This window comes from Phoxinus phoxinus (assembly GCF_949152265.1).
Source record: "Phoxinus phoxinus genome assembly, chromosome: 7".
Lineage (NCBI taxonomy): Eukaryota > Metazoa > Chordata > Actinopteri > Cypriniformes > Leuciscidae > Phoxinus > Phoxinus phoxinus.
Genome location: NC_136882.1, coordinates 8,103,624 through 8,119,665, shown reverse-complemented (window position 1 = coordinate 8,119,665; position 16,042 = coordinate 8,103,624). Strand labels below are relative to the sequence as shown.

Below are 16,042 nucleotides of genomic sequence, written 5' to 3'. Positions count from 1 at the left end.
TGCAGCACATTTGGGACAGACAGACAGACAGAAAATAGCCCCTTTCACTCAGTCTTTACTGTCAGATTACCGGTAACAGATCACGTGTGAACAGGACCTTTTAAATATATACCGGTAAATTGGTTCCGGTCATTTACCAGTAAGGGAAGTTGTAACATTACCAGAAAATTACTGATATATGTGCTGTGTGAATGCAGAATGAAGATTATTATTATGGTATTTTGCACGTATGAGTTCAGAACGCGCTGCTGGAAGAAGTGATTTGGGCCAATCAGAAGCCGCTGAAAGAGCAACGGCTCTGGGCCATTCATTGGAGTGATACCGAAACTAAAACTAAAGTTTCTCCTTGTCCGGGTGGATGAAGAGATTTGTCAACAACTTAGAGGAACAGTTGGCGATACTGTCACGTACGATAAAATAACTAGCCTTCTTCAGGAACAAGGCATAAACTTCCAGTTAATGACATCATCACAGAGTGTTGCTTGTGTGAACGGCACATTTTTTAAAATTTACCGTGAAAGTCGGTCTGGCTTTTTTTTTTCTGGTAATTTACTGGGATTGTTGTGTGAAAAGGGCTAATGTGAGCACATATATGGCACACATTTTTTGAGAAAGAAATATACAGGCTTTTTTTTAGTTTTAAAAATATTTTTAGGGGTTTAAAATTTAGTGTCAAAAGTTGCTTTTGGAAGGATTTTTACCTTTTTTATTTATTTATTTTTACCTAAAATTTAAACCAGCATATGGAAAGAGCAATCTATTTAGATCTCTATATTATGCAGACTTTATTCAAGCCACAGAAAGTCAAAGTTTTGCTGAAAAATGCAGTATACGCATTCTTCCAAGCTAGGGTGATGTCATTTTGAACATTACTTATGATTTGGGACAAATATTTAATGGAAAACTATGCGAGTAGTCGTGACCTAGTCAAAATAATTTTTAACAGCCTCTGGATTTGTAGCTGGGCGCTGCGGACAGACAGTGAGTGGCGGCGCTGTGTGTGTTCACTCATAGAAAACAACGTGTTCAAATTTATAGACATAACACATGGCATGACACTGTTTCTGTCCCCCTTTATCCATTTTTAATATTGTCCATGGTAAAGTAATCACTAATAGCATGAAAAGTCTTGTAAACTATTTGTTTGTTAAATAAATAAATATTATTATATTTTATGATATGGCCATCATATTGGTTAATGTGAAAATATCATGCAATAACATGAAATATACATACTTTCTGTCAGTGCATCCCTTACTAATGAGGATTTCCATTGGACTTAATGACTTCTGAGAATGATACATTCACATCCTCAAAATCTGATCATCAAATGTAATCTGATTATGATCATGTCAACATTTCAGTGCTTGATAATATCTAGTAATTAAAGATAATGATGCAAATAACTTGTGTTTTGACATCTGCAGGCGTCAGAGGGCCAGAGAGAGACAGCAGAAGCTGCTGGCGGAGTTTGCCTCAAGGCAGAAGAGCTTCATGGAGACTGCCATGGATGTTGGTGAGCTTGAATATGAGCTGACGTTGTTTGCTGACATTTATGACCTTTATGAATTTGATGAGCCTCTCTAGCTGTTAATTAGTAGATGATCAGTTTCATGTTTATATGATTGATTTTCATTCTGACGTATGTCAGATCTAAAGACACAACATAATTTTTTTAATCGGGATATGTTTTAACTCAATGTTCTCACAATATCTTCCAGTCTTTCAATGTTTGTTGTTCTTCATAATCATGGGTTTGCAAAACAGCCCAGACTGTTTATATGAGATGTTCTTGTATTCAAAAATAGCTACGGCATGGAACTGAATGCAAAAAACAATTTTTAATAGGTGTAATTTAGAATTTGAGATAGGATTAGTCTTTTCTGTTTTCCATAACCGGAGCACTGGCATGGAGATGTAGCCTTAGCTTTTAACTCGACCGACCGAGGTTCGAATCAACCTTTTTACAAACTCATTCTTCTCTCTTTTCCCAATGAATATCAGCTCGGAGAGGCATTTAATTTAAATAAAAAGGATTTTTTTTTTTTTTGAAAACAGGAAATAAAGTGCCTAACAGATATTTACTAGTGGGAATAAAGTGTTCATCTGGTAGGGTTATGGGTTGGAGTAGGGGAGGGCTTTAGGGACAGGGATAAGAAATGTCCCAGTAAGGCAGCATCTATATATGTTTTTAATAAATTAAGCCCCAAGCTGCCGTAGTTTACAGTGAATTTCAAACAGCTAAGGGGCGTTTGTTAGGCACGAAGCAGAGCAAAGGACACGGGTGAATGTTTTATAGAGTAATTTACAATGGCTTTGAACACGGCTCAAGCAATCAGAATCAATATCCATTTTATAAGTAATCATATACACTCATCATAGTACAAAACACTGAGGTGCCAATAGTATCTGCCACTATTTGCACTACGTATAAATGGCCTCTAACCATTTGCACTCTGCCTATTCAAATTGTGGTTGCACTTTATTTTACAGTACGTCCAATTGCAGTTACAGAGATACATGGGTTAAGTTTAGGTTTAGCGGTAGGTTCAGGGTTAGTACCTAGTTATTACCCAGTTATTGTTATTACTATAATAAGTACATAGTAGGTACATGGGGAAACAGGACTGTAAGTGCTACTGAAATTTGAAAACTATTACAGAAAGAATTGTGGTGGTACCTTAGTGTCATATGGTAATACCACATTACTTGTGTATATGCCATGGTTCTGAATCATTGCCATTTGTAAGACCATGTACACATTATAGATCTTTTGGTTTATAGCTTTTTAACTCTTAATTGGACATTCACACTCTTTTGAGCTTTCACACTCCCACAGATCCTAAACTACTCTTGAGATTTTACATGCTACACCCCATTTTAATACAGATTAAACCCCCATTTTTATACTGATGAGCCAAAACATTATGACCACCTGCCTAATATGCCGTTGGTCCTCCAACAAAACAGTGCTGACCCGCCGAGGCATGGACTCTACAACACACATCTGAAGGTGTCCGGTGGTATCTGGTGCCAAGACATTAGCAGCAGATCCTTCAAAGTCCTGTATGTTGCAAGGTGGAACTGCAATGGATCGGACTTGTTGTTTCAGCACATCCAACAGATGCTCAGACAGATTGAGATCTGGGAAAACTCTTCATCATGATTCTCAGACCATTCCTGAACAATGTGTGCAGTGCGAGTACATTATCCTGTGGAAAGGGCCACTACCATCAGGCAATACCATTGCCATGCAGGGGTGTACCTAGTTTGCATTGTTTAGGCAAGTGTCAAATTTATGCCAGGGTTTCCCAGCAGCAGAACATTGCACAAAGCATCACACTCCCTCCAACGGCAGTCATCTTGCCACAGTGCATCCTGGTGCATCGCTTCCCCAGGTAAACGGCAGACGCATACACAGCAGTCCACATGATGCAAAAGAAAATGGGACTGCTAGAACCAAGCTACCTTCTTCCACTTCTCCAAGGTCCAGATCCGACACTTATGTGCCTATTGTATGTGCTTTCGAGAGTGGACAGGGGTCTTCGTGGGCTCTGACTGGCTCCGTAGCCCCATACGCAGCAGAGTGCTATGCGTTATGACGCATTCCTCCCATAACCATCATTAAAATGTTCTGTGACTTATGCCACAGTTGACCTTCATTCTGTTCAGACCAGACAGGATGGCCTCTGTTGCCCTACGGCATTGATGAGTCTTAGACGCCCAACACCCTGTCGCTGGTGTGTGGTTTTTCCCTCTTCAGACCACTGTCCTCACCACTGCTGACCGGGAGCAACACATAAGCCTTGCCCTTTCAGAGATGCTCTGACCCGTTCGTCTAGCCATACCGATTTGGCCCTTGTCAAAATCTCTCAGGTTGACTTCGAGAACAGATTGTTCGCTTGCCATATAATCAACCCAGACCTTGACATGACACCTTGATGGGACATTTTTCGCTTCAACTGTGAGTGGTCATAATGATTTGGTTCATCAGTTCATTATGGTATTTATATGATACTCTAGGTATTTTAACATATTATTGTAGCTTCATCTATGAGGAATGAAAGTGATAAGCAAATCTCAATTTAGACGTGTTTGTTAAATTCTGGTTTTAATAATGACCTTTCCAGTGTAGTATTTTAACGGTTTAGTCAGTTACATTTTAAACTCTATTGCTAGCAAATACAAACACAGACGTGGAGTTTAGAGGACATAGTAAACTTGCAGAAATCCTTGAATGCTGAAGCTGTTGGCTGTAATTTTACTCTCTGAAGGAAGGTGACTCAAATTGCCTCAGTTCTGCCATACACACTCCCTCAGGCCCTTTTAGTAGAAGCGCGTGTGTGTGTGTGGGTGGGGGGGGGATTCTCAGGGGCCGTATTGTTGGGCTTCAGGGCAGTTCTGCTGTGTGCTGGTTACTGAGATCAAGAGGGAATACGCAGTGACACTGTGTTTAAAACATGAGTGATGAAGTTTAAATATAAACCGTAATATCTCAGTACAGTCAACATCATATCCTACACATGACCGCCTATGTACTGTACATGGGATGGTTTAGAGATTAGAAAGAATCTCTTTCTGGATTATGAAACAAATTTTCGAATCAGCTATAGTACAGCTCTGCACAAAAGAATCGATATTGGTTCATAAAAATGAAGATTGATTAAAAATGAAAAAATCTGTATTTTATTATGTTTACCTGTTCAGGGCTAAGGATTTTTCATTAAATGCGAATGAATGACACAGATGGCAACGGGTATATTAGGCTGCTGTCACTTTAAGAGCGAATGCACAGATCCAACATACTGTTACACCTACATTTTCTTTCTCAACTGTTTACATTCACTTAAGTCTATACTGACTTTGTTTGCGAGCATACTCGTCAATATAGCATTTTGACAGTTCAAGCGCAATAATTATTTCTTGTCTTGGGCTTGAATGGTTTAAAATTGCTCAAATGTTTAAATTAGCAAGACTTGCTAATGATTGCAAGTCATTGTAAAAACATGCAAATGATTGGGCTAGTGACAATTCTGTCAGATGTCCCACGCATCTTTCACGCTGGCCTGGGCCATCGGGCAGTCTTTATCATCAAACCCTGCTGTTGTAGCTTATCTACGTTTAAAAAAGAGACAAATACCGTCAGAACGGGCCATCGGAGAAGTGCTAATTAAATGTCACTGTAAGGATTTCGGCCCTCCAAACTGTTTATGCCAAAACCAAAAAATTACTGTCATCCAAATGTTTTTGGTTGCTGAAATATCAGTGCATCACTAGCTGTGTTATTTGAATAAAGATCATATCTGATCTGTTTAGAGAAACAGTATTTGTCTTTGTTGTTCACCATTTGTCACCAGCAAATGCTAAAATGACGGTTGAAATATTAGCTTCAGACGCCCATGGCTGATGTCCCCGCTGACATTGAGCGGTGTCTGTATTATAGATGTGTGTCTGGGATTGTCAGAATAAAACATTCTCTTGAGCTCTGCTGTACAGGCTCCATTTGTTTTCCAGATTTTAATCAAAGGTCACTTTGAACATGGATATTTGCACTGGAGTTATAATGAGATAAATTGGGCCAGCATTTCGAGCATCTGTGCATATGGTAATGGATCTCAGAGTAGTACTGAATGTCTTACTGCAAGAGACAGTGATGGGACAGTGAAAATGAGGAAGGTGTTTACAGAGGGACGTGAGTTTTTAGTCAATGCCTGATCAAAAATCAAATCGAGGTAATAAAGACAACTTGAGTGCCAATAATAGAGCTAGTCTCTCAAATCCAGACTCGCTGTTGGCATATAGTCTGGTCAATTTTGAAGCTTATCTTCGCCACTTAGACAGGAACACAGACCATTGTAAAACATTACCATTTCTGTGCAGCTATTTGAATCACACTGAATAAATGAAAGGAAATGTGTGATTCATCAAAATGCCTCGTTATTGAAACAATTAGTGGTTGAATAATTGCCATGGCTGATATGAGCTTTTGCACCAGAGGAACCTTTTCATAGTTCCTAGAACTATTGGCGGAAGTACCCGGATTTTGGCGAGTTCGCACTGCAGGAACTAGGAACGATTTTAGTTCTAGGAACTCCTTTTGGATGAACTAATTTAGCTCCTGCTTCAGAGTAGGGTCTAAACCAGCACTATAGGAACTAGCCGTGATGTTAGTTTACGATGATTGGCCGAACGCATGCGAAACAACAGCACCCTCCATTTAAAAAAATTTAAAAAAGCAGTGAAACACATATTATAGCCTATATATTTCCTCCAGAAATATACTCTACGGACATGGAAAACAATGATAGGTAGACCTCTTAACCTTTACGCTAAGGAGAAAATCCAATGTAACTTTGAGGGGACCAAGCCAAACATGATTATGTATTTCTGCTCAGCTAGCAACACTGGATATCAACCACACGGCATACGCTAATACCTTTTCATATGCTGTCTTACTTTCTACGTATAACAGTTCTATCTAATAACGTATCAATAACGACAGATCGTAAACTAATGAACACGGAGAATGCGAGCAGTGTGAGCTCAGGCTCTGGCGTTCTCAGCGCCGTCAAAATAAAGGTCATAACAATAAGCGCGGCTTACGTCACTTCAGAGTTCCTGCTGGCGGTGCGAATGCAACCAGGAAAATGTTCCTAAGGGTTCCTAACCGTTAGTTCTGCCATTTTAAAGGTAGGGTAGGCAATTTCAGAGAGGCTAGCAATAGCAAGTTAGCTTTGAAAGCATAAGATCCCACCCTCCCTTCAGAGCGTCTCCAAAGCCACGCCTCCTTCAAAACACATGAATCACCTCTTGTCTCAAAGCAAATAACAATGAACGTAAACAACTTGCAGAGCTCTAGTTGTACCACCTGACTGCTGCAGATTAATTTCAGCGTTGACCGTGTTGACTTAAAAACTCATGAGTCTGAGGACGTGAACCGCTACAGGTAGAACATCACGGGTTGCCATCTCATTATTATGTTTACGACATGGCGTGAACGCAGCATACGCTGGTTGTTGTGGGTCAGGAGGAACTGAAAAAGGTGTCTGCTGTTTGTTTGTGGCTCTCGGTGACTCTGTGTCTACAACTCTGCATAGCCTTACGAAACGCGCTGGTGACGAGGGTGCACGGAGGTATGGGCATACATATGTAGACAGGCAGGTCAACATTCGGACCGAATGCAATGATTGGACAAAAATGTTTTGGTCCTGAGACTTCCACAGCAGATATATGAGTTTCAACCAATATAACAAAAAATGCTTATAAAACGAATTGCCTACCCTACTTTTAATTCTTGGCAATTTTGGGTTTGTTTAATAGTGCATAGGATAATAATGCTGTGTCATAAATCTCTCAAAGTTCACACATTGCTTTTATTGCTATGGGAACGTCTCTTGGGTTAATTAAGTTGTATTAGCTGCATAATTGCTTTGTGATAAATACTTGATTTGTTTGTGAACTGGTGGTCAGGTTCATTAATCTTGTTTACTGTATAATCCGAGCTTGACTGATGTGCTGTCTGCATTAACCCTTGAGTTTGTGTATGCTTGTGTGTTTTTCTGATGAACGAGGTCTACTGGATGAATGAATTTGAATATATTCAACAAAAACTAGTTTCACCATCATGAAATTTGATGTTTTGACCTTTGTGGCGTGTACAAAGGTCATGAATTGTCCACATGTGACGACTAGTTGTTGTAGTATCTCGTATTATAGTGTTTATTTAGGACGGGTGTGTGGAGGGCAGCAGTACCTGGCAGGCTGCCTCAGGCAAACACTGTCACATTAACTTTCTAACACAAACGGTTCATTTCCCCATAGACTTCCTGTCACTGTCAGTGCACCTTAAGCTATAAATCAATCCAAACACACACTGACATTTACAAAGCCTCTATTTGCTCGTTCTTTAATGTTTAGGAATGATTTAGAAAAGGTAATTAATGGAATAGCAGACTTTAAAAGTAGGGGAGTCAGCAGTGTTTATGACTGGGCACGCTACTTTTAAAGTGATGTCAAATATGTTGCATTACTCTTCATAATAAGTAACTAAATGCATTAAATAAGTGTTGACTGAGAATCCACATATAGTATACTGCAGAGTGGAAGGTGCTTGACTTGTGGTAGAGCTGCACGATTAATCATTAAAAGATTGCGATCTCGATTCAAATACCCTGTGATCTTATTCCTAAAGGACAGCGGTTCTGTTTTTTCTATTCGCATTCAAATCTGCGTTCACGCTGCCGCTGACCCAGAGAAAGCAGTTGGCATGTATAGGTATGAAGCAGCTTCACAAATTATACAATAATTCAGATTATCACAGAAGTACTAGGATAAAAGTTTATAGTTTGGATATAAACGCTGATATTTACGGTAGCAATCAACATACAGTAGAGTAAATCGCCTTTGCATGTAACAACGCTTCAAAGAAAGATTTTATCTATTACATTACACCAGTAGGTGGCGACAAGTGACTATTAAAATGTTTTATTTATCATTGAATCATTCATTTAAAGGGCACCTATTATGCAAAATTCTCGTTTACATGATGTTTGAGCACAAATATATGTGTTGGCAGTGTGTACACAACCATCCTATAATGATAAAAATCCACCAAGTGCTTTTTTTAAAATCCCCATAAATCCTAATCACTGTCTCAGAACACACCGTTCACAGATTCAGGGCAAAGTGACGTACTTTTGCACAAGCCGCTCCCACGGCGGTTGACTAACACTGCAGTTTGAGCGTAGACCTGCCCTGAGTGAGCTAACTTGGTCCGCCATTGTTTCGACACCGGAGCCTGTAGACAAGAATGTCTCGTAAGCAACTCGGGTGTTTTGTTGTTGGATGTTAAAGGAGAACTCCGGTCAATTTTAACATTGAGCTCAATTTTTTGTAAATTTGGAGTGCTGTCAATACAGAGAACAACGACAAAAATCGGTGTTGCCTACACCGTGTTATCCTATTTTTAAAATTTACACCCTATTGACTTGAATGGGGCAAGTTTTAAACTTAACCAGTTCTTAGTCTTATCATCCTTGATGTGTCATTACAAGTGCCCAGCCATGTTGAGTGATTCCTTCAGAGTGAACACGAGTGAATCTGACTGCAGTAGATGTGAAAGATATGAATAAAAATGATGTTATATCAGCCAGCGCAAATACCTGTATTTAGTTCCTGTTTTCGGTCGAAGTCCAAAGTAGTCGATTGTCGAGTTCACGCGCATAGGTTTAGTTACTATGATCACGCGCGTGAACTCGACAATCGACTACTTTGGACTTCCACCGAAAACAGGAACTAAATACAGGTATTTGCGCTGGCTGAATTAACATCATTTTTATGAATATCTTTCACATCTACTGCAGTCAGATTCACTCGTGTTCACTCTGAAGGAATCACTCAACATGGCTGGGCACTTGTAATGACACATCAAAGATGTTAAGAGGATAAAAGCAGGTTTAAAACTTGCCCCATTCAAGTCAATAGGGTGCAAATTTTAAAAAGAGGATAACACGGTGTAGGCAACACCGATTTTTGTCGTTGTTCTCTGTATTGACAGCACTCCAAATTTACTAAAAATTGAGCTCAATGTTAAAATTGACCGGAGTTCTCCTTTAAAGTGAACATTACAGTCTTCGATTTCTCCTGACATCACCTGACATTTTATTTTTGAAGGGAATATGCCACCATATACCTAAATTTGTTTGTCTGCGCGAATCATTTTACACCAGACTGCTTTGTGAATGAGGGGCAAAACAAAACAGGTTTTGCTAAAAAGTTGTCACTCAAGGATGGATCAGATTCAGAACAAATACGTTTGTGATCCAGCTTACAGTCTCCGGAGTGATAGGCCTAACGTTACTGATCACGGCAGAAAAGAAAGGGAGAGTGCTCATTTTATTACAGTTGAACAGAGTTGTTTTACGGATATAAAGCCTACCAGTTTATTTAGCACCCCCTGAAAAGGCATAAAGTTTGTATATATTGGTTTACTGTTAGTTGTAACGAGTGTTTTTGTGCAGTTCTCTGTGTATGTTGATGATAATGAAAGGGAGAGAGAGAGAGAGAGTTTATGGATAAGATTTGAATGCACATTTCTTATACGGTGTTTATTCAGCTCTTACGGTGATTTTCTGGAGTGTAAACTGACACCTCATCTTTTGTGTGATGTACAATAATCTTCATTAAACTCGTCAGTAAAGTTTTGGCCATCATTCGGACGTGGTCCGCTACAGCAGGCTTGTATAGTGGATCAAATCAAGGTGCCAACATAAGTAATAACCGTAATTAAACTAAACTATTCACCTGTTCTATCTCCATACAGCATCTCTGGCTCTGTAGGCATTATTGTCCGACTCTGGTTTGAACTGAACACTGCTGACAATTCAGTGCATGAAATTGTCCTGTTTGTTTGTTGCGTGAGTGTTGTGTGCGTCCCCCTGTACCGGGAGCAGCAGCTCTTTTGCATTTAAAGGGAGTCACAAAAACTGTGCTTTTTTGCTCATCCTCAAAAAGTGACAATTTGAACATGCTATATAAAAATATCTGTGGGGTATTTTGAGCTAAAACTTCACATATACACTCTGGGGACATCAGAGACTTATTTTACATCTTGTGTAAAGGGCATTATACCACCCCTTTAAGCCATTTTAAGCCAGATTTCAAACCATTCCTTGAGCCTCCTCATCGCTTCACACACCCAGAATATAAATTTCAGCTTCCACATGCTGTACAAATACAGCGTGGTTCACACAACATTAGCTCTGTTGTTGCTGCTTTTAATGCATGACCGCCTGAACCTCCATTAGCTGTTTGCTAATTTAACCAGGAGAGTGCAAAAAAGTAATTCAGATCCACATTATATAACTAATTAAGTTTTGCCAATCTACTGAGCTCATAATTCATGTTCAGTTATTGGATTTCACCCCCTTTTTCTCTGACTTTTATGCTTGGCTTCTCTCTTTTTTTAATGCAAAATGAAAACGCCAAACCCTTACAATAGAGTACTGTGGTGGGATGATGAATCAGTAATTAATGACCTTATCATGGACGTATCTAAAGAATCTCATGATACTTTTTGCTACTTTTTTGCTAGGAGCTTCAAACTTTATCAGTCTTTCGAAAGTTTCCGGCGAACAATCAATGTCTACACAACTTAAACTGAATGTATGGGCCACCTATGCAAAGTATCCCTGATGCTTTATCTAAATTGATGTTCTTTATCTCTTCTCTGAAACCCATTGAGCCGTATTACGGATTTGTTTTTCAATACTTATTTATTAAAATGATTTATAATCAACATTTATAATCAACATTTCTCTTAACTCATCAGGAATCTTGAATACAATATTGTGGGCTGGTATTTTTCACAGTGCACTCTGGGATTGCCTTCTCTGTGAGAGATACATGTGATGCTTCCCTAAGAAATAAAAGAATGTTGAATGAATGAATTCTGTCTTGAATGGCAGAAATTATTATGCGACGAGCCTTACACTATATTTATTCACGTTTTAATGTGCCTCTGGTTATAGGGCTTATTAGATGAATGCCAATGCTTTTTTGGTCTTGTAGAATCTGCCATTTCTGACACAATTAATTTTCTGTCTTTCATGGCTGCAATAAGCTGTTTTCCCAGGGAGTCAAAATGCTATTGGGTAAATTGGCAGTGGGCGGCATCACACAGACCAAAACAAGAACAGACATACCGACACGAGACGCACATTTCAAAGTAGAATAACTGGCTGTAGAATTGTTTTTCGGAGAAACACGTATTTTAACTTAGCATGTTTCCTAAATCTCTGCAAACATAGTATGATATATTTATGCTTTAGTATAGTAGAAAAAAGAAAAAATACACACCGCATCTTTAAAATGCTATATATGTAGGCAGCTCACTAGGTTGTGGAAAGAAACCACTTTTAGGTTATCTGACTTGTTTTGTTTGATTGTGTGTTCAATAGAGTCTCCTGAAGCAGATGCAGTGATGGACGTGGGCTCGACAGAACCTTTGGAGTCTGAAGTTCTGTATGACTGTGTGATCTGTGGTCAGAGCGGCCCGTCCACTGAAGACAGACCCACAGGACTGGTGGTGCTGCTGCAGGCTTCATCAGGTATCACACACTCCAACATTCACATCGGCAATGTATATGTGGCTATATCAACATTGGCTAGTATAAGTGGATTTTAGGCCAGCTTTAAAACCGATCACATCAGGGCTTTTAGTAATAAAAAATAAATGTATTTTTGGTGATCAAAGATGAGTTTTAAGGGATAAAATGATTTGACTACAGGGAGATTTTCTGTCAAGTGAGTGATCAACACCCATGTATGTATAGTTTCAGCTGCTTTGAAACTATATGTATTCTGAAAAGCACTATACAAAAAAAAAATTATGATGTACTGAACATCACTGCCTTTTTTCATTTGCGTAAGTCTCTATATCACCACGAGGGCTGTGTGTATCATTACAGCTTTCCATCTGCAGGTTCAGGTTGTGGTCCAGATCACTGGAGCTCTTTAACTGTGCATTAAACCACCCATGAGTTTAAATTCACCCTCTTTACTCTACTTGCTTTAACAACAGTGTTTTAACTGCTTCTGTGACTCCTCAGCTGGTGATAAAATTAACATTGTGTTTTATGAATAATCACTGGTCTTTGATTTGTCTGTTATGTGACTTTAGTACTCTTGAAACACCTCAAGTTCAAGATGGCAACTTTAAAGCAGTCATGTCTACATCTGTAGAGAAATTATTTGCAGAAAATCAAGTTCTTTGAGATTTTATGGACTAACCGGCTTTAGATTTGGTCTGTTTTTAATTTGTATTGCTGAGTATTCAGTATGGTTGGGTTTAGGGTCAGCAAGCATCAGCGTGTCATTCGTTACAGTTTTGACTTTGACGTGGTGAGTGCCATAAATGTGGTGATGGCAGCTAATTAACATAGATTGGCATTTCTGAAGAGTGTGTATGTGTGTGTATTTCAGTGTTGGGGCACCGTTGTCGTAGTGACACGCCAAAGCGATTGCCAACTACAGATGAGGAACACATCTACCCCGAGGACACATGTGGAGCGACCAATGATGTTAGACTGTCCCTTATGCAACGCTACTTTAAAGATGTATGTGCCATATATAAACACACAATAACCTCGCTATAACACACTAACAATATAAAACTCAATCTCAAACATCTTTGTTCAGGCATATAAGTGCAATATGACTGGATACGCATGCATTTATCCATTTTCTTCTTTTATTTTTTCGAGAGGCTAAAATGTTTAAAGGAACACTCCGACTTTTTGGGACTTTAACCTATTCAACTTATCCCCCAGAGTTAGATAAGTCCATACATACCTTTTTCATCTCCGTGCGTGCTAAAAGTCTGTTTGACGCACCCACCGCTAGCTTAGCACAAAGACTGGATGTAAATGGTTGCAGCTAGCATACTAATCCAAATAAGTGACAAAATAACGCAAACATTTTCCTATTTACATGTTGTGATTTGTATAGTCACAGAGTGTACAAAAAACAAAGTCACATGAGACACAGACATATTTTAACTGTATAAATACTGGGAACTATATTATCTGAAGGCGAAGCACTGCTACTTGGGCGGAGTGATAACCGCAGCACCTGAGACGCGCCGTGGTGAGGAGCAGAGAGTTCGTTCAGAGCGCGTCTCAGGTGCTGCGGTTATCACTCCGCCCAAGTAGCAGTGCTTCGCCTTCAGATAATATAGTTCCCAGTATTTATACAGTTAAAATATGTCTGTGTCTCATGTGACTTTGTTTTTTGTACACTCTGTGACTATACAAATCACAACATGTAAATAGGAAAATGTTTGCGTTATTTTGTCACTTATTTGGATTAGTATGCTAGCTGCAACCATTTACATCCAGTCTTTGTGCTAAGCTAGGCTAGCGGTGGGTGCGTCAAACAGACTTTTAGCACGCACGGAGATGAAAAAGGTATGTATGGACTTATCTAACTCTGGGGGATAAGTTGAATAGGCTAAAGTCCCAAAAAGTCGGAGTGTTCCTTTAAGCATTTTAAATGCACCACCACTTTTGCACGACATACTTTCATACATGTACAACCTCATTACGGTTACACACATGCTTTAATAATGCAGGATACCACAAGAGACCAATACATTACAGTGTTGTTACCTCAGTACAGGTTTGTTAGGCACAGTGTGGAACGTAGTAAAATCAATTTCTCATGTGTCATATTACTATAAGTCAGTGGAATTCAATGTGTTTTTGGATCCCATTGACTTTCACTGTATGGAAAACCCCACTGCAAGTGAAAGTGAAAGCTTTGTGTTCAGTTAATACATCAAATCTGAATGTGTTGTTAACATGCCACTCTGACTGACCACATGGTCATGACTGATGTTCTGAAGCTTCTCTTTTTTCCCATGTTCTCAATTGGCCAGAGTTCCTGTCTGCAGTCGGTGTCTGTTGGCTGGGACGGGGGTGTATATGTGCAGACGTGCGGCCACACTCTTCATATAGACTGTCACAAGTCCTACATGGAATCCTTACGGGTGAGAATCACTGTAACTTATCAAGCCGTTTATCGTGCATTTGGAGCAGTTATAGAGGAAGTCTTACTACAGTTAGGAGAAGTATATGTGCACAGTGACCCCACTCTCACAGCCCACCTAGCATCTGAACAGCTCTTAAATGATTTAACCCAACAGATGATTCTGGAATCATTCATCCAGCTGTCTAATAGAAAGTGGCTTCTGATCTAGTGTCTGTCGAGACTGGCGTTTGACTCCCCTGTCAGAGACATATTCAGTATTCACCGTTCACACACTCTGTCAGCTGTATTCCAAACCTCAATTCATCATTTATGAAAATGTCCCATGGCACCAGAGCCTTGTGAACCACAGACTCTAGAGTGGAGGAACGGTCTTCATTGACTGTGATGCATAAAGACTATCAGTTTATCTACTGTCTTGTCTGCTAAAAATTAATTTAGTTTTACTTGTTAAATATTGTTGATACACAAGTTGGTACGTTCAACAATACTTTCCATGATGTACAAATATAAAATGTCTTTTTCTAGACAAGATCTTGAGCTATTAGTTTGAGCTATTATCTGTCATTAGAGGTCTGTCTATGAAAAAATCCATTGATTGGACAAAAATTCTAACTGTACTAGAGTTTGTTTGGAACCGGACCGAGACCACCTCTTCAGCTGGGTCTCGGTACGGTTGTTTGGTCTGCACCCGAGTGCTATTGATGTATTCACACCTGCCGAAATGATCCGCACCAGGGGGGGATACGAACTTGAGTTCGATTCAATCGAACCAAACAAAACCGGCGTAAATACACCCTAAGTGTGAACGCTGCCATCCAAATCCTGGTGTCACCAAACGAGGACCGAGATGCTGAAAAGATGGATCTCGCCCCGGTTCCAAATGAACTTGTGCGGTTTGAATGAAATATGAATGCAACACGGACCAAAGACATGTAAAAAAACCTAAAATGGGACATGATGTTACAAGAAAAGGACAGAGTGCTCAAGCATACCTGTTTTTTCTCATCATAGTCGTGATGTTGCCCATCACAGTTCGGGTTCAGGCATCAGAACCATAATGAAATCCGACCATTCGGGTTATGAACAAATCCCAATGCCTTTAGGTTCGGCATCGAAATGCCAATGTGAACGCTAAGTGCTCCAGGACTTTTTTTTGGTCCTAACTTGTCCTCGGTCCGACTTTTTTTGTTTTTGTTTTTTTGGTCCGAATTAAGTGAATCGAACTACAAGTGTGAACACATCTTAAAGGGGTGGTTGAGTATGATTTCACTTTTCTAACTGTAGTTAGTGTGTAATGTTGCTGTTTGATCATAAACAACATCTGCAAAGTTACAACGCTCAGTTCAAAGCAAAGGAAGATATTTGCTTTTAAAGAAAAGGACTACAACACACGGCTGGTAGCGACTACACGACATTCCTTCCGGGGTAGTGACATCAGCAACCCTAAACTGTACATAAGCCCCGCCCCCGGGAACACAGTCCATGTTGAGAAGAG

The 16,042-nt window shown here is 39.6% G+C and overlaps 1 protein-coding gene across 4 annotated transcripts in view; it reads left to right on the top strand.

Moving 5' to 3' along the window:
- ubr3 (ubiquitin protein ligase E3 component n-recognin 3) overlaps positions 1-16,042 on the top strand; it is a 92,064-nt gene that overhangs the window by 36,782 nt on the left and 39,240 nt on the right. For all 4 annotated transcript variants that reach the window (XM_079617569.1, XM_079617567.1, XM_079617568.1 and 1 more), the window contains 4 exons: positions 1,428-1,516; positions 11,958-12,107; positions 12,982-13,115; positions 14,435-14,545. In XM_079617569.1, the coding sequence (XP_079473695.1) occupies positions 1,428-1,516; positions 11,958-12,107; positions 12,982-13,115; positions 14,435-14,545 (484 nt within the window). The remainder of the gene's footprint in view (positions 1-1,427; positions 1,517-11,957; positions 12,108-12,981; positions 13,116-14,434; positions 14,546-16,042) is intronic.